At 50.8% G+C, this 18541-nt stretch overlaps 1 protein-coding gene across 2 annotated transcripts in view; it reads right to left on the bottom strand.

The window, feature by feature from the left end:
* Positions 1-431: 431 nt before the first annotated feature.
* The window catches only part of RXRA (retinoid X receptor alpha), a 77302-nt gene continuing 59192 nt past the window's right edge, over positions 432-18541 (bottom strand). For both annotated transcript variants that reach the window (XM_085239092.1, XM_085239093.1), the window contains 6 exons: positions 15315-15484; positions 11306-11435; positions 8875-9007; positions 7475-7566; positions 6535-6640; positions 432-4674 (listed from right to left, as the gene is read on the bottom strand). In XM_085239092.1, the coding sequence (XP_085095218.1) occupies positions 4527-4674; positions 6535-6640; positions 7475-7566; positions 8875-9007; positions 11306-11435; positions 15315-15484 (779 nt within the window). In that variant the 3' untranslated portion in view covers positions 432-4526. The remainder of the gene's footprint in view (positions 4675-6534; positions 6641-7474; positions 7567-8874; positions 9008-11305; positions 11436-15314; positions 15485-18541) is intronic.

Below are 18541 nucleotides of genomic sequence, written 5' to 3'. Positions count from 1 at the left end.
AACCCTAGGACGTACCACGTCCCTAGGATGTGCCATGATCCCAGGACATGCCATGGGGCCTGGGGCTCCCCCAGCACTGATGTCCTGCGTGGCTCTGAGCTGTCCCATGTCACCAGCATGGGAAGGCAGAAGGAATGTGGAATTCTTTCTGCAGGGCTGAAGGTGGGAGAGGTGTGCAGGAGGATGGTCACCCCCCAATAGTGGCAGAACCCCGCAGGGGATCACCCTGGGAGGGACAGAACCCTCCCCAACGTGAGGAAATCCCCCTGCAGAACAAACGAGGACTTGCACTGGGTTATATTTTAAAATGCTCATATATTTTTTTTTCTCCTTTTTTCTTTTTTTTTTTCTCTTTTTTTTTTTTTTTTTTTTTTTTTCCTCCACAATTCTAATACAATTGTTCATCAAAATACTGGCGTTTCCAGCAGCAATTCTTTTTTTTTTTTTTTTTTTTTTTTTTCTTTCCTTTTTTAAAGTGAATAATAACATACGGTAGTGATTTCACAGTAAAACAGACCTGCGGGAACGCCAGATATACGTGTGACAAAAGACACCCCCAGACCAGCCCACCTCCCCCCCCCTCCATACACACCCCAACCCCCCCCCAAAAAAAAACATTTTTTGGAAGTAGGGGGAGGAGAGAGGGGGGAAAAAAAAAAAAAAAAAAAAAGAAATAAAAAGTTCGTTCAAAAAAATTATTTCAAAAAAGAGATCTCATATAAAGCCTTTAAAACACGGTCAGAAGTTCTTCCCTCCCCTGTGAGCGCTGTCCCTGCGGCCGGACACGTACAGAAAGAGAGAGGGAGAAGGAGAGGAAAATAGAGACAGCGTTTATAACAACCTCTGTAAAAGAAATAAAACAATCCAGGAGAAAAAAAAAAAAAATATCCAAGAATACGTCAGGGATAAAATTACATTTGTACAAAAATAGATTTTTTTTCTTTTTTTTTTTTTTTAAACTTTTATTGACGCTTTAGATATTTTTTTCCTTATCTTTCCTCTTTTTTTTTTTTTTTTTTGTTTTGTTATTCGAAATTTTAATGTATTTTATTTTGTTTTATTTCAGCTATGCAACCCCCATAGCCAAGGCATCCATCGCTAAGCATCGGGAACGGCTAAAGCTATTTTTCCTCACCACCACCTGCTGCTCCGAAGGGAAAACAACCAAAAAAAAAAACACCAAAAAGAACCAACAGAACAAAACAGAAACGAAACAACAAGGCATCTTAAAATAGATGCATCTCCTTTGTCGCGAGTTCTAAGGACCCAGGTTTGGCTTGTGCCAATTGGGAAAGGGGTTCACATACAACGGACTCGCTCACGGGAAGCAAAAATAACACATGGGGTTGGGGGAGGGGGGAAGAATCAGCTTAAAACAACACCAAAAAAAAAAAAAAAAAAAAAAAGTCTGTCATTGCTACAGGTATAATATATGTATATGTGAGTGAGGCTATTTGTACAGTGTGTATATCTACAGTACATACATGTATACACAGCACGTATCCATGAGCCCAGGCGGTCTCTGATGGGGACAGCATCGCCTTTGAGCCTGTATGGTGGGGGCTGAAAAGCTGATGTTTGTGCTATCTTTAGAAAATTAAAGATTGTCCCACCAACAAGAACAACAAAAGAAATTAAAAATATATATATATTAAAAAATAAAAATAAAAAATGATCACCCTAATGGAAACCAGATGTTGGCGAGAGTACTAAGATCTGGTTAAATGAAAGTCCTACCTCGCTAGTGGATAATGTGCCTTTTTTTTTTTTTTCCTTTCTTTTACCCATGTATCACCTCTTCAAACAAGCACATAATATAGTCAGAATAACTACGAGGGGAAAAAAAAATAAAAATTAAAAGCCAAAAAGTGAAAAAGAATACAGATGAAAGAGCCAAACTCATGCAAGAGCAGGTTGCTTTAAGGCTGCTGTGGCAGGTGACAGCGGGGCACGGGAGCTCATCCTTCTGCTGGGGACGGCTGCCTTGGTGGCCCTGGATGGGGGATCAGGGCTCATCTCTGGGTGCTGAGCCCCAAAAGGCTGCTGCTGTGAAACAGAGCTATGCTGATTTACAGCAAGGTGGGAGCTCTCTTGACAGCAGGACAATGCTCAGCCTTTCCCCAAAGCCTCCTCTGTAAAGGGCAGGAATCCTAGAAATGTGCTGCTCCAGGGAAACCGAGGCACGGAGATGTGTCCTGATTGGGAACCCCAGCATGAGGGCTTTGCATCCTGCTGCATGCTGAGGGCAGCCCACTGCTCACAGCATTTGTGTTTGTAGGGGTCAAACAGTAACCAGGATGGGATGGGAAGGGACGAAGGAGATGAATGAGATAGATGGGAGAGGATGGGGTATGAAAGATGGGATGGGATGAATGAGATGGATGGGACAGGGTGGGGTAGGATGGGAAGGATAGAAAGGGATGAATGGGATGGATGAGATGGGATGGAAGGGATGGGGTGAAGGGATGTGACTGGATTGATGGGATACAGTTAGATGGATGGGATTGAAGAGATGGGATGGATATGATGGATGGGATGGATATGATGGATGGGAAGGGATGGGGGCACATGCTTGGCCATCCAACAGTGCAAACCAAAACAGCCCCTTCCAAGCAGTCAATCATTAAAAACAAAACAAAACAAAACAAAACAAGAAGTGGTTCTACCCAAGGGAGATAAACAAGGGTCCAGGTTTATTATAGTGCACAGCTGACCGACCCCCAGCACGCTCTGACCTCACTGCTGCCAGCCCCCAGCCTCACACTGTGCAGGCACTGCGCAGCCCTGTTCACTGGCACTCTCACTACATTTCATTTCTCTCGCCTTCTTTTCTTGGCAAATTCTTCCAGGGTGAAGCTGTTTAATAATATTTTCAGCGGCATGCAGGCTGCTGGAGAAAGATGGCCAAAAGATTTTCCCCGCCTCTGTGGATTTGCCGTTTCGGGCCAGACCTGAAATCCTGAGTAGTGCTCTAGCAAGGAGATGGCTTGATGGGGATGGAGCTGGGACCTGAGCTGCCAGTGGGGTGAGAACAGGCAGGTGAACAACTGTGTTCCCCAGGCACAGAGCAGCTGGTGGGAGGCTCCGCAGGAGATGGCATTCTTTTTGGAACCAAACACTTTGCTGTCTTAAAGCACAGCAGACATAAAAGCCACGGGGAAGCCCTCAGTCCAGGGCCAACCACTCAGCCTTAGTTCCCCCCAAGCCATGGTGTGTTTGGACACTCAGTCCTGTTATGGAGGGAGAAACCCCCAATGAGAGACTTCGCTTTGATTTTCTCACTCATTTTCTCACCTGGTTAATGCAAGAGGGCGAGGTGAACGGCACAGGTGCTCCACCATTCCAATGAGGGACATTCAGGGATGGTGAGCTCCATTCCTGCATCACTGCCAACGAACGCCCCCAGGGAGCAGCACGGCTGAGAGCTCCCACTAACTGCTGCCTTGCAGTGCCTTGCACCACAGCTACTGAAACACCGTGCATGGGCTGCCGGTGGTTGCAGGGCTGCTGTTCCCCACAGTCTGCACGTGGGGCATTTTGCTGAGCCCACCCTCTGGCTGGAAATTCCCCTGCACGAACTCAGGACTACAGAATCCAGCAGGAGCACTGCTGAGCCACCAGATCCTGCTGCTCCAGCACGACAGCCCCTGCAATAAGGCAGCTCCTGGAGAGCTGTGCCAGGACGCTGGGCACAGCAATAAGGGCAGGGGGCACAGCAGGACCTCCACGAGCTGCAGGAAGGTGGAACCACATCCCTGGCAGCCTTAAAGCAAGCACTCCAGAGCCACGTGTCCCAGAGGAGCAGCATCACTGGGGACAGCAGAGAGGGACAGGGCAGCCCCACGTTGTTCAGAGGGGGATTGAGCTCAGGCCCAAACCCTTTCCTTTGAGCGAGGAGGCTCTGTGCAGCCACGGTGACTCACTAATAGAGCCCAGTGAGAGCCACCCCTCCCCACAGCCTCTCCCTTCGCGAAGGAACTGCTGAGACTACTAAGAATAGTTAGAAACCAAAAATAGAATAATTTTTTTTTTTTTTCTCTTCTCTTGTTCAAAAAAAAAACAAAAAAACAAAAAACAAAAAACAAAAACCCCAAAAACAAAAACACCACCAAAAAAACTCCATCCTTTGAAAATAGCCAGCTGCAATCCGGTGAGCCGAACCGCTCCCTTGATTCGTCCAAACCCCACTGTGGGGCCGGGATGGCACGGGACCGTCCCTGCTCCCACGACATGTGCCACCCAGCACTGATGCGAAGCCATCCGTCCCCACTCCTCTACATCTACCGCAGGGGAAAAACAGCCATCAGAGGTCTTTAGATGCAGCAGTGACAGCGAACGGACAAAAAGGTCAACGTGATGAGGCGGCAGGGAGGTGCGGGTTCGCCCCGGGGACCACGCGGAGAAGCTCGGACGGTGCCTCCAGCATTTGGGGAGCAGAGGGAAGGGGCTGGGGCGGAGGAGGAGGAAGCAGAGGACGGAGCCCGCATGGCCCTGGCCGGGTGAGGGACTGACCCAGCGGCAGTTCTCTAAGTCATTTGATGGGGTGCTTCCAGCATTTCCATCAAGAAGGTGTCGATCGGCGTGTCGCCTATTAGCTTGAAGAAGAAGAGGTGCTCCAGGCATTTGAGGCCGATGGACCGTAGGGCTGGCAGGCGGAGCAGGAGCTTGGCGAACCTGGGGGTAGGAAATACGGTACAGTTAGAGGGCCTCGGCTGCAGCGCCCACAGGCTGGGAGCTCACAGGCTCTTCTGCTCCCAAAGCAAACAAATCACAATGAGAAATCATTAATTACAGCCCTAGCTTTGAAGATCTGGCAGTGGATATTTACAGCAAACATCTGCTAAACTGAAAGAGGAAAAATAAGGCACGAAGGGCCATCGCTGGGCTGGGTGTGCTGTATCCGTGCCGTGCTTTAAATGCAGGGAGCAGCCTGACTTGTTTATGGGGTCCCTGCAGCAAGGAGAGTGCAGCAGCTCTCAGCTTGCTCAGGCAAAAGGGAAAGCAGCTGAAGAACTGAAAGGGGTCCTATGGGGGTCAGCAGGACCACCCTGGGAGCCCCCACACTGCCCACCAGAGGGAAGAAAAGCCCTTTAACTTGGCTTTAATGCAGCACAGTCAGGGTTTCAATATGGACAGAGCCAGCCCAGAGAGAAGGGGAGCAGAAAACACACACACAGACCCACGCACGAACACACTGATGTTATACACGCATGCACACTTCTCTTTCTCTTTTCCCTATTTTTTTTTTTTTTTCTTTTGCTGAGCTGGCAAGAACAGCGGGAGCAGAGCCAGGAAAAACAAATCAGCTCTACCATCCCATTCAGGAAGTTTCACTTTAAACCAAACCAGATGATGGCTGCAGCCCTCGGAGATGTTTAACTGTGAGCACACCAGCCTACAGCACAGCATGCTGGAGGGGGGAATGGGGGGGGAGGACAGCCCTGCCTGCTCCCTGCAGCACACACAGCCCGTGTCCTCCTTGCAGAGCAGCAGGGAGCACGCAATGCTCCATCACTTGCTTCCAGCCCCAGCTGGGGACCACGCTGTGCCAGGAGCACTTCGAGAGCATTCCCTTAGGGGCTGTGTAACCCCAGACTCGCAGCCCAAGAGTTAACTTTGCTGAGCCCCTGGGGCTTATTGCAGTGGATCCTACGTTGGAGCAGACTCAATGTTGGCCCTTGTGGGCAGCCCTACAGGTTTACCCCTAGAGGTTTTTGCAAAGCAGGGTGTGCAGACAGCACAAGCAGATCCCCACATCCATTCAAACCAGCAAACCAAGCTCCGGAGTCCACGCTGGTGCCAGCACGACCCCCACTGCAGACTGTGAATGCCTGTGCAAAACTCAGTGCTTCCCACTGGGGGATGGCCTTTATAACACCGCAACTCAACCACAAACACCACAAAGCCTTTTCACAATACGTCTTTTTTCATCTGCCAGCACAATGGACCCGGTTATGGGATATCAATACACTGCCCACTGCATCCACTGCTGTCAGAGCATCCTTTTTCCAATCCACCCAGACCAGGAATGAAGGTGAGACACAAAGCCCAACAGCTCAGGCTGTGTTTCCCACTACTCTCTCCTCAGCAGCGCTTCCAGTGCTCTGCTTGGTTTCTCAAGTGACTGTCAGTCTCTTAACTGGCAGTTGCCAGCTTCAAGGCTGTAACTGGGAAAATGCGCCCACTCAGCTCCAGAGCGGTCCAGGAAAGCATTCCTAATTCCCCCTCCCATTCCCAGCTGGATTGAGGGAGGAGGGGAGGAGAGAGGAGCATCAATTGAGGCTTTCACTTCCCAGCAATGATGCTCATCTGCCACTGAAAATTAACTCCGTGTGTGTCTTGTTTCAGCTGTGGTTTGCTCTCCGTGGTTTCCAAAAGGGAAACGATACCCCTTACCTCTGTGGGCGTTACAGCAGAGCCAGGGCTCCCCAGGACCGCTCCTGCTGGGCTGTGGGGAGGTGCCTAGCAGGAGGACAAGGACTTTTGTCCAATTCTCAGGGGGCAGTGTGTTGGGGCAATACAGCAGTGACTCACCTCCCAGGCTGGTCGGGGTATTTGTGCTTGCAGTACGCCTCCAGCGATGCGTAGACCTTCTCCCGTAACGCCTCCACTTCAGCCGGGTTGGAGAGACCTTTTGAGTCTGAAGGGTGAGAGAAGGAGCATCAGTTGCCAGCCCTGAGATGGGCACAAGGTCTCCCTCTGCACTGTTTCACCACGCTCCAGATCTCAACCCAAACCATTTGGCTCATTCCAGTGGTCACAGACCCTGAAGCAAAAGGTTTGAAGCCTTCCAGGCATCAGCTTGGGGGATTTCTCCCTCCAACACTGAGCCCTGCATCAGGACAGTAAAAAAAGCCCCTGCTCAGGGTCCCCCTGATGCAACAAGGACCTGGATCTGGCAGGGACAAAGTCACTGTCCCCAAGCACATGCACGATGGGAACCTCTCCAGATTTGCCTTCTTTTACCAAATACGGCTAATCCCAAATTGCAGACAACAAATTGCTGGTGATTATAAGAAGGACAAAAAAAAAAAGTGAAGCTGAAAAACGAAACCAAGAGACAGCGCTGAACCCTGCTGAAAAGCCTGGCGTGGGATCAGGGAACAGGGACAATAATAATAACAACATGTTCTGACTTTGCCCTGATCCATACCTTTGTCTTTCTTAAAGACCTAGATCCACTGTAGCTCCTGTTTAGCAACAGTCCCTAAAGCACCAGAACTCCGTACAGCTGGGATGCTGAGAATGGGGAGAAGGCGTACATGGATCAAATCAAAGAGAAGGAGGGGAAAATGCCTCTTGGAAAGGAGAGGCACTGGGAGAAATGCATGGATCCGGACCCAGGCATGGGACATGTCTGAAAGCTGGCCCCGTTCTCAGCAGTGCACACAGTGAATTGCAAGAGAGCTCTATGGGTAATAAAAGGAACACAAAGGGCAGAGCACCAGCCACAAGAGGAGGTGGCTGTACGTACCAGGGTTGAAGAGGACGATGGCTCGCAGGCAGCCCAGCTCTGTCTTGTCCATCTGCATGTCTCGCATCTTCGACACGAGTTCTGTCAGTACTCTGCAAAGGACACGAGAAGCACAGGCGTCAGCATTAACAAGAAACAGGAAAAAAAAAGTAACAGGTGTCAGACCCAGAGAGAGGCGTGTGTTTAATGAAGTCATGGGATGGGGCTCGTTTGTACCAGGATGTGCCCTCATTTTCCTCCTGTATCAAAAATTGCTTGTCAGGAACATCAGCGGTTCCTGTGAGACAGAACAGAGATCAGCAGGACTGGCTTTGTGCACTCACTGTGAATTTGGCACCTGAGAAAGCCGTCTAAAAATAAAAAAAAAATAGTAATAAAAAAATAAGGCAGGTATCTAAAAGCAATTTCCTCTGCTGGTAATTTTTATTACTCCCTTTGCTCCTTCTGCAGGTGCCGGTCTTGAAATATTTTCCAGTGATTGCCCATCGTTTCCTGTTGGAGCCTGCAGTGAAGTCATGCGCTTGCACTTATGACCTCACAGGAAACAAATGATGTCAGCCAGCACCAAAGAGCAATTTCTTTGCTAAGTGAGAAAGCATCAGTGGTTTGGTTCCAAGTCAGTGCCTCAGGATGAGGCTGGGGCAGAGAAATCAGAATCATATCATAGAACCATAGAATGGCCTGGATGGAAAAGGACCATTATCATCATCTGGTTTCAACTCCCTGCTGTGTGCAGGTCACCAACCAGCAGACCAGGCTGTCCAGAGCCACATCCAGCCTGGCCTTGAATGCCTCCAGGGATGGGGCATCCACAGCCTTCTTGGGCAACCTGTTCCAGTGCCTCACCATGGTGTGTGAAAAACTTCCTAATATCTAACCTAACAGCTGTTCCCCCTCCTTTTTATACGCTCCCTTCAAGTACTGAAAGGCCACAACGAGGTCTCCCCAGAGCCTTCTCTTCTCTAAGCCAAACAAGCTCAGCTCCCTCAAATTTTCTTTATAACAGCCACAGTGTGAGCGATGCCCAGAGCCACGCTGGGGGGCAAACAATCTGGATGCACTGCTCTAAAACACTTCCCCAAAGCACAACGACTGAAGAGCTGCTGGGATGTGCCTGTGGAACCCACTGTGTATTTTCACTTCGACAATAAAACCACATCTCGGCCCAATTCGAAATGGAAAATAAGGAGAAGCCCCCTCATAACACTGGGAGGCATCCGGACCCCGTGGCAGAAGCATCGCTTTGCACTGTGATCTCTGCGGCTATTTTGTGCTGCTGGCTCTGCACACCGAGGAGCAGCGACTTGATGTGCCCATAGGATGCACGTAGGAGATCCTCCACCTGGGGACACGGAGCACAGGGACAGAGCTGGGATTTCCCACTCTCTCCGTTCTCCCACCTGTCAAAGATGGCCCCGACGCCGGCGCTGTGCGCGCTGTTGCGGTGCACGTGCAGCCCAGTGGCCAGCAGGATCCCATCCTTCACAGCTATGGAGCGGTGGGAGAAGGAGGCGATGAGGAGCTCATTCCACCCTGCAGAGAAAACAACAGAAAGGTTGTGGGTCAGAGCCACGCGTCCTCACGGTGAGGGGATCAGCTGCATCACTGCCCTGGCACCAGCGGATACAATGGCTGAGGTGCATGGCTTCTGGAGCTCAGAATCTGGAGGAGCAACACTGCTCCATGGGCATCCCGAATGGTCACAACCATGCCCTGGAAACCAGCTGGAGCTTTATTACCAGAGAGGCATCTTTGATGAGATGGCTCCTCTACAATCCTCACACTCACCACGTGCCTGATTTGCCCAGCCCAGATGCGGAACACAGATTTGTACAGCATGGCCCAGAATTCTCCATTTATTTAGTTTTTCATTTTTTTCTTTTCTTTTTCCAGGCTGGAAATGCCATGCAAATACGTCTTCCACCTCCCCTCCTTCCACAGAAATGTGCCTTTTCTCATTGACTGCAATAAATACAAGGTCCATGTGTGCTGTGTTTACCTACAGCTACAGTGATGGGTTCTGCCACTAGAAATGTTACCGGGGAATAAAGTTCACTGTTCCTTAATTGGCCGCAGGACTTTTCCACCCCAATCAAGGGACCGTTTATTTGGTTACATGCTGGGTGAGGTGCAATCCTCCTTGCAGAAGGATTGCAACACCAAGAAAGCCAAGAATGGAGAGCCTGCAGGAAGCTGGAGGGGACCTGGAGAGATGGTGACTCATGGAAAGGCGCTGTGGGCTCAGCCCTATAAAAGGAACCACAACCAGGCTCCCCTTCTCAACCCTATAAAACATTACTGCTGTCTCAACCATAGCAGGTTTGGCACAAAGGAAAGCCAGGGAAAACAGCTGAAAAAAAATTGGGTTTCCTCCTCCAAAAAGCCCAAGGAGGGAAGATTTTAAATGATTCAAGACTGCAGAGGAAGGCTGCAGCCACCACCCAGCACCGCTCCTCCATGCGTGCTCCACTTAGTTTTGCCTCAGAGGATGCATGAGTGCACCTGAGGCTCTTAGCTAAGTTTTAATACTTAAATATTTCATGGGCAGCTGTTCTCTCGCCACTCAATAATAGATAAAGCCACAGCTTAAAGGACCTGGGGGAGGTTATCTGAGGCCCCTGTAGAGATGCTGGGAGCGGAGAAGCAGTGGGAGCTCCTCGTGCTCAGGAACCCATGACAGAACCCCACGATGGGGGTCTGCAGCCCCCACCCTCCCCTCACCAACACAGAGACAGCATCAGGTCAGAACATCTCCAGTTCAACCTTCCTCAGCCTTCTTCTGACAAACAATTGAAGCAATTACAGAATCACAGAATGGTTTGAGTTGGAGGGGACCCTCAAAGGCCATCTGGTCCCACTCCCTGCAGTGATTAAGGACACCCACAGCTCCACCAGGTGCTCACAGCCCCTCCAGCCTGGCCCTGGCTGTCTGCAGGGACAAGGCATCCCCCACCTCTCCGGGCAACCTGTGCCAATGCCTCACCACACTTAAGAACTATTAGGATTCATTCCAAGTGCATTTGGGGGAAAATGTGGAAACATTAAAACTACTGAGGTCTTTTCTTTCCAATCCCAATCTCGTCCTTCCCACTGAGTTTGTCATTTGCTGGAAGGGGTTTCCCACATCCCACCAACAACTTGCCTGCCCCTCTGTTTCAGGGAACAAAACTGCTGCATTGACTCAAAGCCTTTGTACTCACTTCTCTGACCACGGGAGCTATGCAAAGAGCTTCGTGCCTATAATGCACCCTCACTGAGTCTGCTTGTAATTTCCTGCCCCTCCCCAGTCCTTGTGCAGGACCTGCCAGCAGCTGAGGCTTGCGTTTACTTGCTGGAAGACCACCTCCTTCCCAGCTAACTGCCTGTAACCTCCCAGAGCCCCCGCTCCTCCACACCCCCTGCAGCATAAGGAAATTTAAAATAAACCCAAAGAACTTCATTTTCATCTTGGTGGGTGGGAGAGGGAAGGCGATATATATTTTTCTCCTGCCTGCTTTTAATTATGATCAAACATTGCAGTTCTATGACATTTCATACAGACCCAAACCCCCTTGTCTTTCCAGTCCCAGCTCAGGAGGATGCTGGCGCATCGTGCCCTTGATTTCCTGAGCATCTCGTTCATCACACAGAAGGCCAGGCCATTTTTCAGCCCATTGGCAGCTGGTGCAACATTCTGGATCCCATTCAGCAACATGTCCCTTGGGGCTTTTTCAATCCTACTTAGCAATTGAGTGATCTGAAGCTATTCCCCAGAAGCAGCTAAAGGCTCTCCAGTTGCCAGCACCCAAATCCCAGCACGGCGGTTGAGGGATGCAGTGCATTGGGGCTCACCTGCTCGCAGCAGGATGACCTGGTCATCCAGGGGCAGCTCTGAGAAATGGGGGATCCTCTTGGCCCACTCCACCAAGGTGAAGAGCTGCTTGTCGGCCGCCTGGCAAATGTTTGTCACCGGGTCGTTGGGCTGCAAAGAGGAGATGGAAAGGTTTGAAGAAAGCAAAGAGAAAGGTGGGAGGAGGAGGGAAGGGGTTGCTGTCTGCTTGCTCCCCGAGTTTGGGAGCTCTGTGCTCAACCTATGTGGTTATCATCTGCAGGGACCCTGCAGCGTGCACATCCCCATTGCTAGCACCTCCTCACTGCACCCCACAGCGTGGAGAGGGCATCACAGTAAGGAGGAAAACCCTCTCCTTTGAAATATTACCCAGTAACACAAACCATCTGCTCTCAAGGAGGACAGTCAGCCTAAACACACCAAATCCCTGTTTAAAGGAACTGCTAACAGCTCAAGTGGGCTTGTGATTAGGAATGGGAAGAGACCGTCTAACCCCAGCAAAGACAGACCCTGCCAGCATAAGTGTGTATATATGGTTTACCTCTCTAGACAGGGATGTATGAGCCCCTCCACATATCCCTGTGATTTCCACTGATACCTAGCAGCTTTGATTGTACAATTATTTTTCTTCTATGTCCTTAAAAGAACAGTTTCAAACTCAGAGGAGTGTTTGCTGCACCACTGCATTGCATGGGGCTGGGGCATGGGTTCTGTGCAGCCAAGGCAGGAGCTGCCCCATGCACATGTCTGTGTCCCGCGGTGTGCTCCTTCCTTCTCTCCTTTTCACCTTCTTTCTGCCACCCACACTGATGACTTCTCAATTTTCCATTCGTATTTCCTCAATATTGTGGATTTTGAGGTACCTGCCTAGCACACTGTGGGACTCTGCATGCAGTGCATGCCTCTTACCCAGCTGCATGGAGGGAGCAGGAGGTGGACACGCCATAAGGGATGCATCAGCCCCAGGGGATTGAAAGGGAAAAGGTCAGAGAATAAAACATTGTGGATAGAAACCCTTCCTTTGCTGACTGCAGAGCTGACCAAGTGCTCATAAAACAAAGGGAGGTGAGAAATGCTGCTTTGAGAAAAGGAAAAAGCCCTACAATCCTGTCCAGAGCCATCCCTATGTTCCCCTGCCTGGATGGCTCTGCCGTCCCCTGGCAGCAAACACCATTCTGTGTCTCAGTGGCCAACATCTCTCGTCTCCAGGCTTAAAATAACCAGCATATGGCAGGAGTAGGAGCACCCGGCCTCAAAGTATTCTCACCTGTTGCTCACAGAGATGGATGGGGACGGGCTGGCACTCAGCTCCACGGGCCAGGGGGGAGCATTACGGGGATAGCCCCCCAGCCCTGGTGGCTGCTCAAGAGAGCTTGGGCAATGCCTCATCCCTGGAGGTGCTCAAGGCCAGGTTGGATGGGGCCGTGGGCAGCCTGGTCTGGTCCGGAACAAACAGTCCACAGTATGGTTTGGGGTAGGATGTGCTTTAGGGTCATCCCTTCTAACCCAAATTCTGTGACTGTATGAATTCCCTGGGGAATTCCCTAGCTCCCACAGGTTGAATGCACCACGGCTGCTCTGCAGGCAGCATAATCTGCACTTGGCTTTTGGTGCTAATTCTGCTTCACACTGCAGTTCCTGGGACCACCAAGGTGCTTCCTGGCAGAATTTTAATGCTGAGAGGCAGCTGAAGGCATCACCCCGTGGGCCAGAGGGCTCCGCTCACCTCCAGGAAGGGCTCTGCAATGCAGTGCTCAGAACCGTCCCATGCATGGAAAGCAGATCTCCCCCTGCAGTAAATAGCAAGGGCACAGTGCCGGAGTGTGACAGAACGAAAGGACAGGAGGGCATCTGATCCTGCTGGAAAACCAGAGCTTGGAGGCATCTTCCAGAAAATGGTGACTTGAAACCAGCTGCTAAAGGCCGGTTAAGAACTCATAGGGATAAAACCTCTCAGTTACAGGCTTTGCCTTTCAGCAGTCAGGAGCCCATTCAAGGTAGTGCTCAGGCTGCTGGAGTGCAGGGGCAGAGGCAAAGCCACCCCTCCCCATCACAGGCTTCATAGCACGACTGCACCCACGTTCCCTGGTGCCAACCAAAGTGCTGGGACAGAGCCAAGCATTCCCCCCACTGCCCCCCCTTTAATCAGCTCCGAGAGCTGTGCCAAAGCCCTGTGGCTGGAAGATAAAATCACTGCCAGGCTGCAAAGCAAAGGCACCTCTGCTCCCACATCCACCAGGGGATGGTGGCAGTAAGGTGACGGCCACAAGCATGACAGCACCTAGCAGAGTTTCACCTGGGTGCTGCCCCTCCAGCAGTGCTCAGAGATGTACCAGGGTGTGGGGCACAAACACAAGGACCCAACCTGCCTTACTGAAGGCAACAGCTTGCATGCATCTATTAAGGACTGAATTTGTGCCTTCGTCTCACAGTGGAGCACTGGAGGAGGGTAACACCTCCATCCCCCCTCCTCACCATCACCACGCTGCTGATCTCATACAGTCACTAAACCTGCTACAAATGTCACCTCATAGGCAGAAGCCCGACAATAACAGGGCATTTCAACAAGCCTCCTGCTTCTATTTAGATGCAACACACATCCTTGTTCACAGTAATGCGTGTTGAATTATGCAGGAACCAGCTTTCAATTTGCTAGGAGAGGCTGAGGAGACGCAATGCCAGACAAACCCATTTATTTCACCTTGCTCACTGGGGTTTGTTTTCAAGCCAGCACAATGCTGCCTCCAACTCCCCTCAAGTATTTCCACTCCTGAGAGCTCCTCCATCCCCTCGCTGGCCATGGCAGTGCTGCTCCCCCCAGCCAAGCTCCTGGCTATGGAGCAGCAGTGCCATGCTCAAGGAGCTTCTGAAGAGTTTCACTTAGGAATCAGCTAAGCAAGATGCCTTACACTTCACTTAGCAAGCCACAAAGCGTTCTTGTAGTAAAAGCTAAAGAGAGCATCCCAGGCCTCACGTGCAGAGCAGTAGGAGATGCAATGGGATGTTTCAGCACATGTTCCTGCTGTTCCGGATGAAGCAGATGTGTGCTCCAGAACTCCAGCTGGAAGTTAAAGGAGGGTTGGACGGCCAAGAGGTGCCCTACAGATACAGGAACACTGCTTTCACGGGAACTGAGGGTACTGAGGAATCAGCGCTGCATCCTAACTGCTGGGCTGCGAGTGCAATAAGGCTCTTTTCGAGGGCTCTGTCCTAGAAACCAAATTCCAGAGGATAGGTTGGCTCTCACATTTGGAGGCAGCTGTTTTGCAGTGAGGCTTTCTCAAAGCAAGGATGCTGATAAGGGAATTATCTAAGAAAAAGCACCAAGACAGTTTCCCTCTGACAGCTTCTTTCTCACTCTTCACTCTCCTCCTGCCAACTCTCTCCTGTTTGCACAAGGCCCTGTGAGAGCCCTGCTGCTTCCAGCAAGCCCTGCTATAACACAGGCTTCCAATGGGAAAGGGACTCGAGAGCCAACTTCTACAGCTTTCCCCTTCTCTCAGCCTCCCAGCTGTGTAATTCAGCACCCAAAAAGTCACGCCCCAATTTTACAGCTCTTATCTCTATGCACTTCAGCCACAAAGCTCTGTTTACTGCCTTGATTGGACTATGAGCTCTTCAGAGCATGGAGTGCCTTCCTGCTTTTAGCACTAATGGCTGTTAACTAAAACAAAATCTCCGTGAGCCCTTTTAATTACACCTTGCGGCATCTGTTCCTCTCTGCAGCTGTGGATGAGCATCATTCTCTATGGCCACCAGGCAGCAGAGCACCAGTGCTGCTGGTTGCACTGGGCAGAGGGGTTTGCTTTCCTCAGGCTTTCACCTGAGCTCATCTAGCAGCTGCATTGCAGAGCTCCGGTTCCCACAAGCTAACCTTGCCCTGACCCAAATACAGACTGGCTGCTGGGTTACTGCCGTGCCAACACCAAGCCTCAGCTCCCTGCTGCGTCCCTGCACAGGGACAGCAGGACCAAGGGATGGAACAGAAGGACCAAGGGACAGGTGCCTCACCGAGCTTGGCGTCAGGCCCATGTTTGCCTCGATGTACGTCTCTGTCTTTGGCTCCACGGCGAGTTCTGCTTCCAGGATCTTCTCCACAGGCATGTCCTCATTGGCGCTACTTGTGGACTCCACCTCGTTCTCGTTGCGGTCTTTCCCCCGCTGCCTCTCCTCCTGCACAGCTGGGGAAGGGAAGAAAGGGACAGCATCAGCCCAGGGCTCTTGACCGCGGTGCCAGGGGTGAGCTGGGACCCTGGAGCTCCACGGAGCCTTGGACACCTTCAGCATCCCTACGAGCTGCAGAGCACACACACCTGCTGCCTTGCTCTCCAACCTGAGCTTGCCAGCAGTGTGCTCAGGGGGCGCGAGGAACGGATGGGCGCTGCTGCAGGGGGAGAAAACGAGGAGGTGAAGGGACAGCAGTGGGGAATCCTAAAGAAAAGAGAAACGGGTCACTTTCACAGATAAGCCTACAGTCAGACCATTTCCTGAAGCTGCTGATGCTGGATTCCCACGGAGGCCCCTGGAGCAGCAGTGGGGTTGTGCCATCACGCGCTGCTTGCAAAGCAGGACCCAGCCCTCAGCTCTGATCAGACGGGACAGACCTGCCCCAGGTCCCATGCAGGAGAAGCAACCTAGCCAGAAGCATGTCACATGCTGATGAGTCAATGTCTGAAGAGTACACAGATGAAAAACGCTCGTTAGATGCTAATAGCATTATTATTAATCATCTCCTTTTGAAGCCTGCACAAAGCTGTCACTAAACCTGGAAAGCAGCTTCACGCAGACAGTTACACTGGTAACTATCTCTGTCTCAATCACAGTGCTGCATGCCCTAAATCCACGGTTCCCACAGGACACAACTCGAGCAACAGGAGCTGCCACCATAAGAGACCACGGCCTGAACCTCCCCAGCTCTTTGTTCAGGGCTGAATGAGGCACTCAGCCGTGCCGAAGCCTGCTATTTATTAACAATTACCCCAACACTTTCCCTCTTTGCTGAATCTGAACCTGGCTGTGTGATGTGAGGAGCAGCAGCAGGGGCGCAGGTGTTGCAGCAGTGAAACCAGAGCTGTTTGCAGCACAATCAAACCCTTCAGGCTGCTAAACCAACTCCATCCCAAGTGCAAAAAAAAATACAAGCTAAAATATAAAACTTCTTCCTTAACAACAGGAAATTAAAGCATGTGCTATCCTGTACAGATACTGCTCCTATTAACATCAGCCTGGTTTGCAGTGCCCTCCTGCTGCCCAGCCCTGCAACACTCCATGCAAACAGGACATTTTGTTTGCTGGCTGAAATCTGCAAAAAGCAAAAGGTTATTTCTGCAAACTGCTTTTAAATGTAAGGGCTGCGGAGGCTCCTGAGGTTCGCACAGTGTTTTCTGCCTGGCTGCCCAGGGCCAGGTAGGCTGCTGCTGCTAACACTCAGATTTGTGCAGTGCCTTTTGTCCATCTGGACCTCGTCTGATTCTGGTTCTTATCTGTACTTTCCCAAGCTCACATCAAACCCGCTTAAATCTCTCCTCTCACTCCCATACGTTCTTTTCTCGACCCAAATTCTCCCTGGTGACACAACCAACATGTATTTAAGAAGAAACAACCATGTTCAGCTCTGGAGAATGCTTCTGCTCCCATCTAACACGTCCTGCTGAGCAGATGGACAAGAACAGGGCACGCAGCTCAGGGACCCGGAGGTCTCAGGACCATTCCCAGCCACGCTGATGTCAGTGGTCATAGCACAGCACTTGCTCAGCACTAAGAGCAGGAGCTGAAGCAGGATTTCTGCTCGCCATGCCTCAGTAACACTCCTGTGATGAAGAGCATCTGCCCCAGCCCTGTCTGATGGCTGTGCCAATGCTTTTCTTTTTCTTCAAGGAGACTCATATGGTTGAGAGGGTTGTTTTTTTTTTTTTTTTCCTAGTGTGATTTTAACAGAAGGGAAGGGCTTAAAACTTGCAATTCACTTGAGGAGAAAAAAGATATTGCAGTCAGAGCCTCGCCTCCTCCAGCTATGTCTCAGCCGTGCCAAAGACAGAAGCCTGTGTTTTCCATGGCACCTGATGAAGATGTGCTCGTGTTATTCCGCTTGATTTGGCTTCTTCTTGCCTAAGGCTGCTTGCTGTCACTTTGCATCTCGCGATCCCAAGCCCATCTGCACTTCCCCAGGACAAGCACAACAGTGTATGTGCTCAGACCACTTCTTGCTAGCTTCTCTCTCTGAAAGCACCAAAATGCTTCATCCCGTGGACTGCAGACAGCACTGAGATGCTCACGTGCCAAAAATGCAGGATCCATCCTCCAGGCAGCAGGCAGCTGAGGTGCCCCCAGCAGCAGTGCCATGGCTTGGGGAGGGCTCAGTGCCCTGTAATTATGGCTTACCCTGAGCTGATACAGATGGGCACACTTCTTTCCAAGATAGAAATCCATCCTTCCAGGAACAATACTGTGGACTACTGGCTGAACTCAGTTTCTTTTCTTGAAGGAGAATAATTCCCCAGAACTCGACCTATTGACCACTGAACCGATGGGATCTTCTCTGGGGTCAGATGCCACAGGTGGGCTCTGCAGAGCAGGCAGCTTGCTCAACCCATTCCTAGGCAGAATAAAAGCCACAGCCAATAATGGACAGAAAAGACACGAGGGTGGTGAGGCACTGGAACTGGTTGTCCAAGGAGGTTGTGGATGCCCCATCTCTGGAGGCATTCAAGGCCAGGCTGGATGTGGCTCTGGGCAGCCTGGGCTGCTGGTTGGAGACCCTGCACACAGCAGGGGGTTGAAATTAGATGGTCATTGTGGTCCTTTTAACCCAGGCCATTCTATGATTCGATGACAACGGCCCCTTCCAATCCGCTGCAATTGGGGTGGCTCTGTAGACATCACCAGGGCACTGGGAGATGACACTGCCCTCCACCACACTTTGGGATGCCCTTTAGAGACCCAGAAGCTCTGGTGGCCTCCAGTACTCAAACCTGCATGGGTTCATCATAGCCTACAGTGCATGGCTGTTTATCTACCAGGTGCTCAGGGAGGGTCTACTGGGGATATCCATTTCACCAGCAGTGGAATTTATTGGGCTCTACTGCTTTTTTTTTTTTTTTTTTTTTTTTTTTTTTACTACATCTTAGCTGTGCATCTTGAAGTGCTTATGCCTCAGGTACCCTTTTATAGTGAAAGTGGTGCCATAGGAAACCAGCTTGGAGCACATTTCTTCTGCTTTGCCCTCATGCAGCTATGCT

This window comes from Meleagris gallopavo, chromosome 19 (assembly GCF_905368555.1).
Source record: "Meleagris gallopavo chromosome 19, MGAL_WU_HG_1.1, whole genome shotgun sequence".
NCBI classification, from domain to species: domain Eukaryota; kingdom Metazoa; phylum Chordata; class Aves; order Galliformes; family Phasianidae; genus Meleagris; species Meleagris gallopavo.
This window is presented reverse-complemented; position numbering and strand designations above follow the sequence as displayed.